Source organism: Entelurus aequoreus, linkage group LG23 (genome assembly GCF_033978785.1).
Source record: "Entelurus aequoreus isolate RoL-2023_Sb linkage group LG23, RoL_Eaeq_v1.1, whole genome shotgun sequence".
Taxonomy (NCBI): domain Eukaryota; kingdom Metazoa; phylum Chordata; class Actinopteri; order Syngnathiformes; family Syngnathidae; genus Entelurus; species Entelurus aequoreus.
This window is the reverse complement of record NC_084753.1, coordinates 37,415,000-37,433,241: the sequence shown is the minus strand read 5'-3', so window position 1 is coordinate 37,433,241 and position 18,242 is coordinate 37,415,000. Positions and strand designations below refer to the sequence as shown.

The window sequence follows — 18,242 nt, the reverse complement described above, 5'->3', positions numbered from 1 at the left end:
TAAGTGGACCCCGACTTAAACAAGTTGAAAAACTTATTCGGGTGTTACCATTTAGTGGTCAATTGTACGGAATATGTACTTCACTGTGCAACCTACTAATAAAAGTCTCAATCAATCAATCAATCAAAAAAGTTTTTTCTTGCCCTGGTGTGAGATCTGAGCCAAGGATGTTATTGTGGCTTGTGCAGCTCAATATATATATATATATATATATATATATATATATATATATATATATATATATATATATATATATATATATATATATATATATATATATATATATATATATATATGTACTTATATATATATATATATATATATATATACATATATATATATATATATATATATATATATATATACATATATATATATATATATATATATATATATATATATATATATATATATATATATATATATATATATATATACACACACACACATATATATATATATATATATATATATATATATATATATATATATATATATATATATATATATATATATATATATATATATATATATATATATATATATATATATATATATATATATTGCATTCTATTGTAGTTACTTTATTGAGTTTACAACCCCCTGGCGCTGTTTTGTACTGTTTTTGTACTGTTTTAATTTGATTATTATTGTCTGTCATCCATCCATCCATCCATTTATTACCGCTTATTCCCTTCGGGATCGCGGGGGGCGCTGGAGCCTATCTCAGTTACAATCGGGCGGAAGGCGGGGTACACCCTGGACAAGTCCCCGCCTCATCACATGGCCAATTGTTTGTAAATGTTGTAATTTATGAATAAAGGTTTACAAATTAAAAAAATAAACAAATAAATAAATAAAAAATTGTTTCTGATTCACTTCCGTTGTCTTTTTTCCGCCCCCCCCCCCTTCCCCCACCGGTGCCTTACAAACACGAAACAGGAGGAAGACAAAGCAAGATGGCGTTTGACGGAGAAGGCGTCGTTTTGGTCATTATAGTTAGTCGATCTTAATCAAAACGTACATGTACACACATATGTTGTTTACTAGAGCAAACGTTGTTATTAATTGTTTATATCGGGATACATTAGTCTGAGCGCATGTTGACGCTTCTCGTGCTAGCTTAGCGTGCTAGTTAGCTTAGCTTGTTAGCTGCTAACAAAGAGAGGCGGAAGTGATCAAAACACATCGCTAAGCAGAGATCAAGTGTGAGTGTAAAGTGTTGTGATTGTGTGAAAATGTGCGAAAGAACGATAGCAGAGTACGAGGAGGAACTTTGTCCAACAAAAGAGGAGAAGGAGCGACAACAGGACGCTGTTTTCAAGAAACATCAAGTTGTTTTTCACAGAACAGGTTTGTTTACTTCTTACTCTCACATGTTTACTAACTTTATATTTCATTATTAACACTATTCTTAAATATATTGTCTATAGGAAGGCGAATTGTCATGTGAGAATGATTCACTGCTTTGTTTTTATATTGTTCATGAAAACAAGACCGTTTCAGACACACAATATTTATGAGAGGTTGATGTTCCTCTCAGTGTGTAACAATTTGTATCAACATGTTTACACAAAACTCACACAGTCACCAAATATATTTTTCATGCGTGGGTTCCCTCCGGGTACTCCGGCTTCCTCCCACCTCCAAAGACATGCACCTGGGGATAGGTTGATTGGCAACACTAAACTGGCCCTAGTGTGTGAATGTGAGTGTGAATGTTGTCTGTGTATCTGTGTTGGCCCTGTGATGAGGTGGCGACTTGTCCAGGGTGTACCCCGCCTTCCGCCCGAATGTGGCTGAGATAGGCTCCAGCACCCCCCGCGACCTCAAAAGGGACAAGCGGTAGAAAATGGATGGATTAACATAATTCATAGTTTCATGGCTAATTTCACTTCCTGGCCCTGACCTACATGGATCAAAAAAGGTAAAGTTAAAGTACCAATGATTGTCACACTCACACTAGGTGTGGTGAAATTACTCTCTGCATTTGACCCATCCCCTTGTTCCACCCCCTGGGAGGTGAGGGGAGCAGTGAGCAGCAGCGGTGGCCGCACTCGGGATTCATTTTGGTGATTTAACCCCCAATTTCAACCCTTGATGCTGAGTGCCAAGCAGGGCCCCCATTTTTATAGTCTTTGGTATGACTCGGCCGGGGTTTGAACTCACGACCTACCGATCTCAGTGAGTGATAACAATAAGTGAAAGTAAATATTTATTGTCAATCATCTTTCAACATACAAAAAGTAGTCAACACTTGATTTATTAATGGGTTATACTTGTATAGCGCTTTTCTACCTTCAAGGTACTCAAAGCGCGTTGACACTATTTCCACATTCACCCATTCACACACACATTCACACAATGATGGCGGGAGCTGCCATGCAAGGCCCTAACCAAGACCCATCAGGAGCAAAGGTGAAGTGTCTTGCTCAAGGACACAACGGACGTGACGAGGTTGGTAGAAGGTGGGGGTTGAACCAGGAACCCTCAGGTTGCTGGCACGGCCACTCTCTTAATTCGCGCCAAGCCGTCTCCCAATTAAAAGAACATAAAGGTGACTGACTTTCCTTCAGCGTGTCTTAGATGGTCTCCAAGTGAATGTGGGAGCTTAATCTAAAGAGGAATTTCTGAAGGAGATACTACATAAAAACACCACATAGTAAAACATGTTTTGGTAAGATTTCCCTTTTGCCCACCCACGAAAATCACTTAAAAGAGGAGAATTGTATTCAATTATATAACAAAAAACATGTTAAGAATGTTTTTAAGCTTTTTGGATTTTTTAAAATGTTTTTCCATGCTGTTCTACTAATAGTTAGGAGTGTACGATTACAAGATTAAAGGTAGAAATAAGGCTTGGGTGTAGTAGGTTGACACATATATATATATATATATATATATATATATATATATATATATATATATATATATATATATATATATATATATATATATATATATATATATATATATATATATATATATATAAAGAAAAAACAGTGGTTTCTCACTTTACACCAGTGGATTGTAAAGTTCTCATTTGTCTTTTGGAAATGTTTTGATCAATGCTGGCTCGTCCTTAAAATGGCTTGTGGCCGGGACAAAATAAATGATTTCTCATGTTTTAATTGGATGTTAACGCGACACAAATGAAAACACCACAAATCTCATTGTGTTTACAGTGTCAGTCGAAAACTGTGTCTCTTCTGTATTATTTGTATTTATTTATTCACCCAACAGACGTCCAGCAGCGCCCCCACAATAAAGAAGAAGAGGGGGATCCACAGCCGCCCCACATTAAAGAGGAAGAGGAGGAAGTGTGGATCACCCAGGTGGGAGAGAGTCTTCTAGGGCAGGAGGAGGCTGATCTCACCAAGTTTCCACTGACTGTTGTCTCTGGGAAGATTGAAGACCATGAAGACAAACCACCTGAGTCCTCACAGCTTCATCACAGTCCAAGTAAGCACAACATCCACATATCATCTAATACAATGTTTGTGACACATGTTCATCCAGGGGCCACAGTTACGACTAAAGGTGGAGATATATTTGCTCTTCTGCATCTCTGATATTGCAGCTGTCAAGTGTATCAATGCTTCATGTCTTGTTTTATCTCTGATCTGCTCGCATTCGCGTCTTGCTGCCGGGTTGAGCAATCCAGTGTGTCCGTCTTGGTGCCTATGATTGACAGTATGGCTACAGAATTAATAACATTTAATCGTAACCACAATTTTGGCAAAGGCAATTAAACAAGGATGAGAATGTTTCATCCATCCATTCATCCATCTTCTTCCCCCATACTCTCTGAGCACTCCCCACAGGACTTCCCGGGGTACACGGTCGAATGCCTTCTCCAAGTCCACAAAGCACATGTAGACTGGTTGGGCAAACTCCCATATACCCTCAGGGACCCTGCCGAGAGTATAGAGCTGGTCCACAGTTCCACGACCAGGACGAAAACCACACTGTTCCTCCTGAATCTGAGGTTCGACTATCCGGCGTAGCCTCCTCTCCAGTACACCTGAAAAAACCTTACCGGGAAGGCTGTGGAGTGTGATCCCACGATAGTTGGAACACACCCTCCGGTTCCCCTTCTTAAAGAGAGGAACCACCACCCCGGTCTGCCAATCTAGAGGTACCGCCCCCGATGTCCACGCGATGTTGCAGAGTCTTGCCAACCAAGACAGTCCCACAGCATCCAGAGCCTTAAGGAACTCCGGGCGGATCTCATCCACCCCCGGGGCCTTGCCACCGAGGAGCTTTTTAACTACCTCGGCAACCTCAGTCTCAGAAATAGGAGAGCCCACCACCGATTCCCCAGGAACTACTTCCTCATAGGAAGACGCGTTGGTAGGATTGAGGAAGTATTCCCTCCACCGATCCACAACATCCGCAGTCGAGGTCAGCAGAACACCATCCCCACCATACACGGTGTTGACAGTGCACTGCTTCTCCTTCCTGAGGCGGTGGATTGTGGTCCAGAATCGCTTCGAAGCCGTCTGGAAGTCGTTATCCATGGCTTCCCCGAACTCCTCCCATGTCCGAGTTTTTTCCTCCGCAACCGCTGAAGCCGCACACCGCTTGGCCTGTCGGTACCTGTCTGCTGCCTCCGGAGTCCTATGAGGCAAAAGAACCTGATAGGACTCTTTCTTCAGCTTGACGGCATCCCTCACCGCGGGGTCCACCAGCAGGTTCTAGGATTACCGCCACAACGGGCACCAACCACCTTGCGGCCACAGCTCCAATCAGCCGCCTCAACAATAGAGGTGCGGAACATGGTCCACTCGGACTCAATGTCCAGCGCCTTCCTCGTGACATATTCAAAGTTCTTCTGAAGGCGGGAATTGAAACTCTCTCTGACAGGAGACTCTGCTAGGCGTTCCCAGCAGACCCTCACAATGCGTTTGGGCCTGCCAGATCTGTCCGGCATCCTCCCCCACCATCGCAGCCAACTCACCACTAGGTAGTGATTGGTAGAAAGCTCCGCCCCTCTCTTCACCCGACTGTCCAAAATATGAGACCGCAAATCCGAAGACATAACTACAAAGTCGATCATGGAACTGCGGCCTAGGGTGTCCTGGTGCCGAGTGCACATAAGGACACCCTTATGTTTGAACATGGTGTTCCTTATGGACAATCTGTGACGAGCACCAAAGTCCAATAACAAAACACCACTCGGGTTCAGATCCGGGCGGCCATTCTTCCCAATCACGCCTCTCCAGGTTTCATTGTCGTTGCCAATATGAGCGTTGAAGTCCCCCAGTAGAATGAGGGAATCACCCGGGGGAGCACTCTCCAGTACTCCCTCGAGTGAATCCAAAAAGGGTGGGTACTCTGAGTTGCCATTTGGCACGTAAGCGCAAACAACAGTCAGGACCCGTCCCCCCACCCGAAGGCGGAGGGAAGCTACCCTCTCGTCCACTGGGTTGAACTCCAACGTGCAGGCTTTGCAGGCAACAAGAATGGCCACCCTAGCCCGTTGCCTCTCACTGCTGGTAACGCCAGAGTGGAAGAGAGTCCAGCCCCTCTCGGGAGAACTGTTTCCAGAGCCCTAGAATGTTTCCTCAGAGGAAAAGAGACAAGGTGTTTTTGTTGTGCGTTTGAGGACCGGGGAAAAGAGTAGGACAAAGCGCCCCTGCCAGAAGTAATACAAAATTCAAATAGATTTTATTTGCGACACACTTTTTTCATTCAAATACAACTTAAAGTGCTACAGTACAAACCAATATTTTAATCAATAAAAGCTTAGCCATTAATACAGATAAAATACTAAGACTAAAACACTCTCAGTGAAGCATAAGAAACACAAAACATGCAAAGTAGTGGCTTTTATTTCAGTGATGTTTTAAAAAAATCAAACTTGGTCAACAGATTTCTGTGTGTGTATAAATACTTTCTGAGCAATAACCATGAGAACCATGATCATTTTGGTCACAATTACACAAAAACATCACTACTGTATTATTACACACCTCAATAAAATGTCTTATACACCAGTGGTCCCCAACCACCGGTCCGTGACGCATTTGCTACCGGGCCACACAGAGACATTAAATAATTTATAACCGACCGTTTTTTTCGCCTACTTAAAGGCCTACTGAAATGAATTTTTTTTTATTTAAACGGGGATAGCAGATCCATTCTATGTGTCATACTTGATCATTTCGCGATATTGCCATATTTTTGCTGAAAGGATTTAGTAGAGAACGACGACGATAAAGTTCGCAACTTTTGGTCGCTGATAAAAAAAAAGCCTTGCCCCTACCGGAAGTAGCGTGACGTCACAGGCTGGAGTGCTGCTCACATTTCCCTATTGTTTACACCAGCAGCGAGAGAGATTCGGACCGAGAAAGCGACGATTACCCCATTAATTTGAGCGAGGATGAAAGATTCGTGGATGAGGAAAGTGAGAGTGAAGGACTATAGTGCAGTGCAGGATGTATCTTTTTTTGCTCTGACCGTAACTTAGGTACAAGCTGGTTCATTGGATTCCACACTTTCTCCTTTTTCTATTGTGGATCACGGAATTGTATTTTAAACCACCTCGGATACTATATCCTCTTGAAAATGAGAGTCGAGAACGCGAAATGGACATTCACAGTGACTTTTATCTCCACGACAACACATCGGCGAAATACTTTAGCTACGGAGCTAACGTGATAGCATTGGGCTCAAATGCAGACAGAAACAAAATAAATAAACCCCTGACTGGAAGGATAGACAGAAAATCAACAATACTATTAAACCCTGGACATGTAACTACACGGTTAATGCTTTCCAGCTTGGCGAAAATTAACAATGCTGTTGCTAACGACGCCATTGAAGCTAACTTAGCAACGGGACCTCACAGAGCTATGATAAAAACATTAGCGCTCCACCTACGCCAGCCAGCCCTCATCTGCTCATCAACACTCGTGCTCACCTGCGTTCCAGCGATCAACGGAAGGACGAAGGACTTCATCCGTGCGGTCGGCGGCTAGCGTCGGCTAGCGCGTCTGCTATCCAAGTCAAAGTCCTCCTGGTTGTGTTGCTACAGCCAGCCGCTAATACACCGATCCCACCTACAACTTTCTTCTTTGCAGTCTCCATTGTTCATTAAACAAATTGCAAAAGATTCACCAACACAGATGTCCAGAATACTGTGGAATTTTGAGATGAAAACAGAGCTTTTTTGTATTGGATTCAATGGTGTCTGAATACTTCGGTTTAGCTATTGATGTCACTCGCATACGTCATCATACATAGACGTTTTCAACCGGAAGTTTAGCGGGAAATTTTAAATTGCACTTTATAAGTTAATCCGGCCGTATTGGCATGTGTTGCAATGTTAAGATTTCATCATTGATATATAAACTATCAGACTGCGTGGTCGGTAGTAGTGGGTTTCAGTAGGCCTTTAACTTTCGCCAGTCACACCAGACACACCAATAAACTTGTTCGTAAATGTATTATAAAACTCCTGATAGGAAGTTGCCATTTGCTATATTTGTTACATCTTTGTTACATAGGACAATGCACATTATTAAACATAATAAATGTAAAGGTACCAAATCGTAGCTAAAAGCAAGGTTCCATCTGCAGTCCGCGGCAGGTTGATGACCTAAGATCAGGGCAGATCAGGAACCAAGTGACCATAGTAGTTAAAAATGGAGAAGTGCTAAAGTGTTGCATATAATAATTGTGCTGAATGAAGAAGATACACATCTCCTTTGGCCTAGTAAGTTAAAGTGCACATAGTCCTATTACGCAAGTAGTTAGCAATAACAGATGTACTTACGCATGGAAAACTGGACCAAAAATATCTACGTATGAAATATTGCACAAAATATGAATACATAACTTTGAGAATGGAAATAGAAATCCATAGAAATATATGGGAGCTAATAGCAAGTATTTTGAGCTTTATTATATATCCATGGTATTCTCCTTGAATGTGATGTATCACCTATAACCCATCAGATAGTGAGTAAAAACCAAAGGTCTAGGGAGACTATTTTTTTGCAAAAGGAAAAGGCCAGGGTCTCCCACCAATTGAACGTTATGGTGAGTTTTTTCATGTATTAATTTTTCATGCACTTATTTGCTGTATTTATCTGCCACACGTGAAAATAATGCCCATGTTAAACCGGTCCCTGGAGCAAAAATGGTTGGGGACCCCTTTTCTACACCTTGAAAAAGATGATAACCTATGGATTCACCATCCGGACATCTACGCAACAGTCAATAGGGTAAAATTAATATTTGGAAATAACTCATACTGTACTGAATTACTGATACTGTTTAAGACGTTAGAGCAGGACCAAGGACCGCTTACTTTACCACTACTTTTGTTCTACACCATGGACGCGCTTGTCAAGATACCTGTACAGTGCACTTTAATCGATGTCCTGGGCACACTGTTCAGGTAATTGCTAAACTGCACGACCCTAATGAGCAGATTAGTCATTTTTCAAGATACCATACAAAGAAAGGGCGGCGGCGTGGATCGAATGGTAGCGTGTCCGTGCCAGCAACTTGAGGGTTCCGGGTCAGATTCCGGCTTCCACCATCCCAATCACGGCTGTTGTGTTTTGGGCAAGATACTTCACCCACCTTGCTTCCAGTGGCACCTACACTGGTGTATGAATGTGCAGGTCTACCTTGAAAAAGAGATACTTACCGTATTTTCCGGACCATAGGGCGCACTGCCGATGAGCGGGTCTAGTCAGGTCTATTTTCGTACAAAAGGCGCACCGGATTATAGGGCGCATTAAAGGGGTCATCTTATTCATTTTTTTTTTCTAAATGTAAAAGACTTCCTTGTGGTCTACATAACATGTAATGGTGGTTCTTTGGTCAAAATGTTGCAAAGATGATGTTTTACAGATCATCTTCCAGCCGCTTTCTGACAGTCGCTTGTGGGCGGCCTTATTTACGTGGCTCACCTTCGCCAGCGTATCCTCCCCGTCATCTTTGTTGTAGCGGTGTAGCGTGCAAGGACGGGAGTGGAAGAAGTGTCAAAAGATGGAGCTAACTGTTTTAATGACATTCAGACTTTACTTCAATCAATAACGGAGCAGCTTCTCCTCATCTTTGGCTCACTAGTGCAACAACAACGCCGGAAATGTTTCGACCGGAACTCTCTAATAACTAAATTTCCTTGGGTGAATAATGTTAACTCACTACACCGGTATGTTTTAGCGCTTTCATGGTGAGTTTACTGACAGGTATAAGTAAGAACTTTACACTACTTTATATTAGAAATGGCAACAGCGGAGCTTATCGACTACGGTGTCAGCACAGAATACAAAGCCGCGCAATTTTTCAGGATTCATGCAGATCCCAAATACAGATCAGCAAGTCCCAGAAGGTAAGAAAAGTTGATTCTGCATAATATTGTGAAACAAAACGCCAGATAATGTCTTACTTTATATACACACCATAATAATACATCAAGCGGTGCGGCTTCATAGCTTACCAAAGTCGTGCTAAAACATTTTGATAGATTTTTGAGCGCCATGTGTAATGTTCTATATTTTCAATGGAACATAAAACATTTTGGTGTTTATTTGAGTCATATTGTAGTCTCTCTTATGTGTGACTGCCATCTACTGGTCACTCTTATCATTTCACCAGGTACCAAATAAAATAGCTTCAAGGTCGGTAAACACAACCAAAGGCACATTGTGGAGGTTAGAGAAAATTAAAGAATTTTAAGTACGCCTTATAGTCCGAAAAATACGGTAATCTCAATTGGACTTTCATGGGTAAATAAAAATGTAAAAAAGACAAATATGTGAGACATATTTACCTTCTAGATTTATAACACTGCTTGCTGTATTTAAACAGGACAATGATCAAGACGCCAGTTGTGCACACTCAGTGTAGTTATACACAATTAAGAATAAAACAAGTTTGTTTATTCATATGACCATTTCAGTCATCTATTATTCAACATTTGGAGAAAAAAATGCTTAATTTCAGCTAAAATAATAACAAACACTAAGATTAGTGTGAAGTGTACTTATTGATATATTCATGGAGTGCAGTTCTTATTGTGAATTTACTTTTCCAGATGCTCTGCAATAACCGTCATAAAAGTGGTTTGAAGACAACTTAAAATATTTGTTATACTTTATATTTTATATTTAAGTCGGCAAAATTTACTGTAATTTTAGTCGACTAAAATGTTGAGGAATGTTGTCGACTAGACAACCTAAATCAATTTAGATAACTAAAATATGACTGAAACTACAATAAGTTTTCATCAAAAGACTAAGACTAAATTCAAAACTGCTGTCAAAATTAACACTGGCAGACTGACAAAGGGCACAAAAAACATCAATCAATGTTTACTTATATAGCCTTAAATCACAAGTGTCTCAAAGGGCTGCACAAGCTCAGATCTCACATCTGGGCAAAAAAAAGCTCAACCCAATGGGATGACAATGACAAACCTTGGAGGGGACCGCAGATGTGGTAGATAACAGCCAGGTAGAGAGGTAGCTGTGTGACAGACCTCATAGTAAGCACCTCAAATTATTTATATTCACAGTATTACTTAGGTTAGTGGTAAGGTTAAGGTTTTCATTGTATATTAGTGCGACCCCCCGCCCCCACCCCTTTTAAGGGGACGGGCAATATGCGCATTCATATAGTTAGGTTAACATGAAAACGAGGGAAACATTAAAGAACATGTAAGACAAGAACACTTATTTTTCTTTGTATTCTGCAATATAAATCACAAAAAAAACTGTTAGCAACAATCAGCTAATGATGGGATTAATGGGAGTCGCTCTATTCCATCACCTGGTCCTTGGTAACTACAGAATTTACACAAAGGTTATTGATGTCCTCATGTGGTTCAGTGCTAAATAATTCTAACCAGATTAATTTATGGTGTATTTCTGTGTTTAAACCACAAGCAACAAATCTAGCGTTTTTTTCTGGTGTTATTGTAGACTGTACTTGTGTGCTTCTTGCTGCTGCTCCAACTGCAATTTATCTCCTTAAAAGCCGCCGTCATGAATGAATGAATGAATGAAATAAGTTTACTTCGGTCATATAATAAACCATCAACCATTTTGTGTGACCAGTTTAACAGTACAGATTAGACATATTTAACAATCATACACATTTACACACAAAAATAAAAGAAAAAGAATGACCGAAAAAGGAATAGGCTGAAGCCAAAGCTTATATTTTCCTATCCTATACCTTCACTGAAAATTAGATTGCCTGGAACATCAAAGTTAAAAAAAATCAATGGGATGAAAGTAATTGTTACTATATTTTATAATTTTCAATTATTTCACCTTTCAAGGTTTTCTTAAACCTTAACAAAGAACCAAATGTCTTCAGCTCATCACTGAGCTTCTTCCACCATTTAACTCCTAAAACTGAAATACATTTGTATTTTATATTCGTTCTTGCTTTACCTATTTCAAAAATTAATATCCCCCGTAAATTATAGTTTTCTCCTCTTAATTTAAATAACCTAAGAATAAAAGCTGGAAGGCTGTTTTTCTTTACTCAAAACATCTGAAAATTTTAACACATTAGAACTTATAAATAATGGATTGGTATGTTCATAGTAGCACGCTTTGTGTATTGTTCTAATTACCCTTTTTTGAAGTTGAATTATTGGGTCTATGTTTGTTTTATAAACATTTCCCCAAACTTCAACACAATATGTTAAATATGGAAAAATAACAAAATAATATAACATATGCAGACATGTCTTATTCACCATGTGTCTTACTTTAGCAATGGATATGGATATTTTTCCCTTTATTTATTCAATATGCAGTATCATCCTCCTAATATGTGCACATTTCACATTTTATAGGTCACTGTCCACGGGTATATTAAAGTACGTCAACAGCGCTGACAAGCTTTCGTGTACATTGTTCCGCATGCTTGGCACTTCCGCCGGGTCAAACATGAGTCATTAAATGACTCCCGCCTCCTGGTGGTAGAGGGCGCTAGTGATCCTTCTTGCGACTGCTGGTACTGCAGAAGACCTGTGCTGCAGAAGAAGACAACAGCAGCAATAGTGCGCAGCCATTTATTTTACCATGGAGGATTACATATCTAAAATAAAACAGTTTTCTAAACTGGACTTTCAATCGAAGCAGGAGGTAATACTTAAAAGGAAGACAGAGAGACTTTTAAAACTGAAGGAAGACTTCTATATTGATGCTTTTCTTCAAAAGGAGCTGGCATGGACTCATTTATACCTAAAGGTAAGACCATAATAACTTTTTTTTTTAATTAAATGTGCTTTTCATGATAAGGTAGCGCCGGAGTGAGAAGAGATTTTAAAATAATTACCGCATGCATGGCAATCTTGCCTGCTTTTGGTAAACGCAGGGGTGAGAAGAGGTTTTAAATTAATTAGCGCCCCTGCGGCTATTCAAGGAAATACGGTATATATATATATATATATATATATATATATATATATTTTTTTTTTGTCATAAAGAAATACAATCATGTGTGCTTACGGACTGTATCCCTGCAGACTGTATTGATTTATATTGATATATAATGTATATATTGTGTTTTTTATGTTGATTTAATTAAAAACCTTTTTTTTTTTTTTTTTTTTTTTTTTTTAAATTTCTTGTGCGGCCGCGGCCTGGTACCAATCGGTCCACGGACCGGTACCGGGCCGCGGCCCGGTGGTTGGGGACCACTTCTGTAGCTCACTAGCTGAGGTCTGTTTGATTACGGAGCGGCTAACAGTAGTTTGTCTGCGTAAACGCTAATAATAACAATGTTGCTAATTCTTCGTTGCCGTATTTTTGGCGGTTTTTGGATGCGTTTTTAGAGTGAATTGGAGGCAGAATGGACTGTTGCTGGCTAGCAATGCTGCCCACCAAGAGCCGATTATTACAAATTAGAATGCAAAAAAACTACATATCAATCAATCAATGTCTATTTATATAGCCCTAAATCACAAGTGTCTCAAAGGGCTGCAGAAGCCACAATGACATCCGCGGTACAGAGCCCACACAAGGGCAAGGAAAAACTCACAACCCCAATGGGACGTCGATGTGAATGACTATGAGAAACCTTGGAGAGGACCACATATGTGGGTGATCCCCCCCCCCCCCCCCCCTCTCTAGGGGAGACCGAATGCAATGGACGTCGAGTGGGTCTGACATAATATTGTGCAAGTCCAGTCCATAGTAGATCTAACATAATAGTGAGAGTTCAGTCCATAGTGGATCTAACATAATAGTGAGAGTCCAGTCCATAGTGGGGCCAGCAGGAGACCATCTCGAGCGGAGATGTGTTGATGTTTCTCATATAAATTGTAAAAATCCTAAAAAAAAAAAAAAAGTACAGTTCCTCTTTAAAATAGCACAGAGCTGATGCCATTTTTATATAGAGCTACAAAAGTAAAACTGTCAGGTTCAAACACAGATGGCATCTATTAAACAGACAAGAAGCAAGGAATTAAACAGAGACAGGATTCAATTTAGCTCATGAGGAGAGCGCGTCGACCTGTACCCTCGTACAGTGTCGTCCCACACTCTGACGAGGGAGTTCCACGCCTCCTCTTTTGTTTTGGCTTTCCCTGATTACATCGCTGCAGCTGTTTCTAAAGGGAGGGGGGGTCGTAAACCGCTGTTGCACTCGGTCATAAACAGTTCAACAAAAAGGTGCCTGGAGCTGCCTCAGGTCTGCTCCCTCTCCGCTTTGTCGATCTCGGGTCAGGGCAAGGTCTTCCTGTGGCTGTCAATAGATCAAAGAAACCGACACCTCCATGTCGCATCCCATCGCACACAGTGGAGCTCCACAAGCCTTTTGCTTGATAAGATGAAAGGCAGCTTTTGTCTTCTCGCAGGGGGACCTGAACTCAATGGAACACAAAGTTGTGTGATAACTTATATACAATTATTCTGACAAAAACACAAGTTACATTTGTTTATGTGGCAAATGTAGACATGTCTTTGCCAAATTTGTTCACTTAAACCAATTATCACAAACAAATGCAGCCAGGCTTTGGGATTCTGAAAAGTGGGTTTTCATTTTTTTAGTCCTATTCTAAGTTTTTCGAATGTACGAGCAGCTGTAGTGTTTGTTATGTAAGGTTTTACTGTTTTTTTAACTATTTCTGTTTCTTCTGTTATCCCCTGACATGTGGTATGATTATGACCTCTTGAATGTCAACGTGGTGACTGATGAGATCCTCAGAAACATTATCAGAACATATGCTGGCGCAGGACAATGTGTCACGTGACTGGGCAAGCCAGGTCTTTTCTAAAGCTCGTCTTTGTCTTCTTGTGTCCTGCAGGCGTCCGTGGGGAACATCTTCTCCCTGGGCAGCAGGAGTGGGCCTCAAGGATGGAGCATTATGAGCCCCAGCCCCCTTATATTAAAGAGGAAGAGGAGGAACGCAGCATCAGTCAGGAGGGAGAGCAGCTTGAATGGTTGGAGGAGTTGCCATTGACTGTCATTGTGAAGAGTGAAGATGATGAGGTCAAAGGTGAGAGAGAGGCGGAGCCTCCGAGCAGCAGCTCAACTCAACACATGACAACAGAAGCTGATGGAGACCACTGTGGAGGATCACAAGCAGACAAGCTCTTAGCTCCACTATCAGATAGTGAGGACACAACGTCACACTCTCCTGACACTGATGATGAACACTCTAAAGATGATAAGACATGTCACACTGACAACACATGCTTTACATGCCCTCTCTGTGACAAAACGTTTAATTACCGTTGTTATCTTAAAGTACACATGAGAACACACAGTGGAGAAAAACCTTATTCGTGTTTAATCTGCGGTAAATGCTTTACACGAGGACAGTGTTTGAAAAAACACATAAGATTACACACCGGGGAAAAGCCTTTTACCTGTTCAATCTGCGGTAAATGTTTTGCACAGAGTCAAGATTTAAAAAGGCACACGAGAACGCACACCGGCGAAAAACCATATCCTTGCTCGGTCTGCAAAAAAATATTTTCCGACCGATCAGCGCTTGCGCAACACACGAGAACACACACTGGACAAAAACCTTTTACCTGTTCAATCTGTGGTATAGGTATGGTGCAGAGTCAAAACTTGAAAGCACACATGAGAACACACACTGGTGAAAAACCGTATTCCTGTTCAAACTGCAACAAAAGCTATTATAGCCAATCAGCACTTGTAAAACACGCAAGAACACACACTGGTGAGAAAGCTTTTACTTGTTCACACTGCAACAAAAGCTTTTATGGCCGGTCAAACCTTGTAGAGCACATGAGAATACACAATGCAGGGCAACCTTTTACCTGTTCAATCTGTGGTGAAGATTTTATACAAAGGCAGCATTTGAAGACACACATGAGAATGCACGCTGGAGAGAAACCCTTTTCATGCTCAGAATGTGGTAAAAGTTTTGCACAAAATAATTGTTTGAAAGAACACATGAGAACACACAGCGGAGAGAAACCTTTTTCCTGCTCGGAATGCGGTAGAGATTTTAGACAAAAAAAGGTGCTAACCCAGCACATGAAAATACACAGTGGAGAAAAGCCGTTTTCTTGTTCAATCTGTGATAAAAAATTTGTACGAAGAGAGCATTTTAATGTACACATGCGGATGCACGCGGGAGAAAAACCCTTCACCTGTTGAATCGGTTGTAAAGAGTTGGGACGAAGTCATCATTTGAAAAGACATGAGAAAACAGGTGAGAGAGTGTTGAGGTGCGTTGTGTGATTTGTCAAACATTTGTTGTTAGTAAAATTAACATATTGACTTGTTAACAACATTAGCCCGTATAGCATCTGTGACATCGTTAGTGTGTGTGTAACAATCTTATTAATGATTCTATATATGGATTAGATATTTTGTAGTTCTTTTTTCAGTCAAGTACATGTATTAATGTACAACATTGTGTACTAATATATAGATAACAGAAACATTTGACTGACAATGTGAGAATAAACCGTACAAAATATAAACTTTTTTTTTTGTGTGTGTAATAGGTTTTTACAATAATGAAGTGTTAAGTATTTTATTTTTTACTTGTAAATGATTAAACAGATAAATTCCTTTATATGATGTACATATTTGTGTTACATGTGTTCATACTTTTGCTTTGGAGTACACATAAATCCCTCTTAGTTCACATTTACTGGTTCATATCTGAAACATCTTCTGGACCACAGAATATTGATTGATTGATTGATAAGTTTATTGACATCTTAAATAATTGAATCCATGTAATGCTTTAAAAAGGCAAATGGATGGCACAAAAAGCCAAAAGGCTTGTTTCCATTGTGGTCCATTAAATATTCATCACATTTGATACATTCAATAATTAAATATATATCACCTGTAACATGTTAAAAAATGGATACCGTATGTACATATACACAGTATACATGTCAGGTGATTTGAAAAACAATATATACAATAAATGGGGGATGTATACACTATGTACATGACACTATGTACATGACCATGTACATGACTATGTACATGTTGACTCCAACAGTGCAAAACAATGAGAAAATATATATACACTATAACCACATATAAATATATACACTATAACCACATATAAATACTGTATATATACACTATAACCACATATACATATATATAAAGCACATATAAATATATATACACTATAACCACATATACATATATATATATATATATAAAGCACATATAAATATATATACACTATAACCACATATAAATATATATACACTATAACCACATATATATATATATATATATATATATATATATAAAGCACATATGAATATATATACACTATAACCACATATAAATATATATATAAAGCACATATAAATATATATACACTATAACCACATATACATATATATATATAAAGCACATATAAATATATATACACTATAACCGCATATAAATATATATACACTATAACCACATATACATATATATACACTATAACCACATATACATATATATATATAAAGCACATATAAATATATATACACTATAACCACATATACACATATATAAAGCACATATAAATATATATACACTATAACCACATATACATATATATATATATATATATATATATATATATATATATATATATATATATATATATATATATATATATATAAAGCACATATAAATATATATACACCATAACCACATATAAATATATATACACTATAACCACATATACATATGTATACACTATAACCACATATACATATATATATACAGTGGGGCAAAAAAGTATGTAGTCAGCCACCCATTGACAATCAATGGGTGGCTGACTAAATACTTTTTTGCCCCACTGTATATAAAGCACATATAAATTTATATACACTATAACCACATTTACATATATATATAAAGCACATATAAATATATATACACTATAACCACATATATATATATATATATATATATATATATATATATATATATATATATATATATATATATATATATATATATATATATATATATAAAGCACATATAAATATATATACACTATAACCACATTTACATATATAAATAAAGCACATATAAATATATATACACTATAACCACATATAAATATATATACACTATAACCACATATAAATATATATACACTATAACCTCATATAAATATATACATAAACCACATATACATATATATACACTATAACCACATATAAATATATATAAACCACACATATACATACATATAAACCACATATAAATATATATACACTATAACCACATATAAATATATATAAACCACACATAAATATATATATAAACCACATATACATATACATACACTATAACCACATATAAATATATATACACTATAATCACATATAATCCTGTTTGATGCTTGGAAGAGTTGCTGGGGATCAATGTTGGTTCAGATCAGGTAGAGGTTGAGCTGAGCCAGGATTTTATGGCAGTTTTAAAATTTTGTAGAGAAGTTGGAATTTTAAGGTATGTTGGTAGTGCATTCCACTGTGTGGTGGCAAAATAATAGAATGCATTTTTTCCCATGAGAGTCTTGAATTTGGGGGGGACGGCGAGGTCTGAGGAAGTCCTTCTGGTGTAGTACCTGTGAGCATCACTTACTCTGGTGAAATAGTTGGACAGTTTCTCTGAGTATTTTGAATACCAGGCACGTTGCGATTCGGTGTACTCTTTCCTCAACTCTAAGCCATCCCAATTTGGTAAAGTGGGCTTGAGTTAGGTGAGTCCTGTACGGGAGGTTGAGCAGGAGTCTCACCAGCTTG

General features: G+C 38.7%; 2 protein-coding genes across 2 annotated transcripts in view; both read left to right on the top strand.

Annotated features, from left to right (window-relative positions):
• Positions 1-18,242, top strand: part of LOC133640585 (oocyte zinc finger protein XlCOF6-like) — a 404,169-nt gene that overhangs the window by 48,016 nt on the left and 337,911 nt on the right. The window lies entirely within an intron of this gene.
• On the top strand, positions 931-16,593 carry LOC133640635 (gastrula zinc finger protein XlCGF57.1-like). Its single transcript, XM_062034164.1, has 3 exons — positions 931-1,353; positions 3,244-3,462; positions 14,288-16,593. The coding sequence occupies exons 1-3, from the start codon at positions 1,239-1,241 to the stop codon at positions 15,613-15,615; spliced, it is 1,662 nt and encodes a 553-aa protein (XP_061890148.1). The 5' UTR covers positions 931-1,238; the 3' UTR covers positions 15,616-16,593.

What these genes read in the sequence shown, in the direction of transcription:
- LOC133640635 (XM_062034164.1), top strand. Translation starts at nt 1,239, where the DNA reads ATGTGCGAAAGAACGATAGCAGAGTACGAGGAGGAACTTTGTCCAACA. An exon ending in AGTTGTTTTTCACAGAACAG is followed by an intron (nt 1,354 to 3,243) that starts GTTTGTTTACTT and finishes TTCACCCAACAG; the next exon opens with ACGTCCAGCAGCGCCCCCAC. An exon ending in ACAGCTTCATCACAGTCCAA is followed by an intron (nt 3,463 to 14,287) that starts GTAAGCACAACA and finishes TGTGTCCTGCAG; the next exon opens with GCGTCCGTGGGGAACATCTT.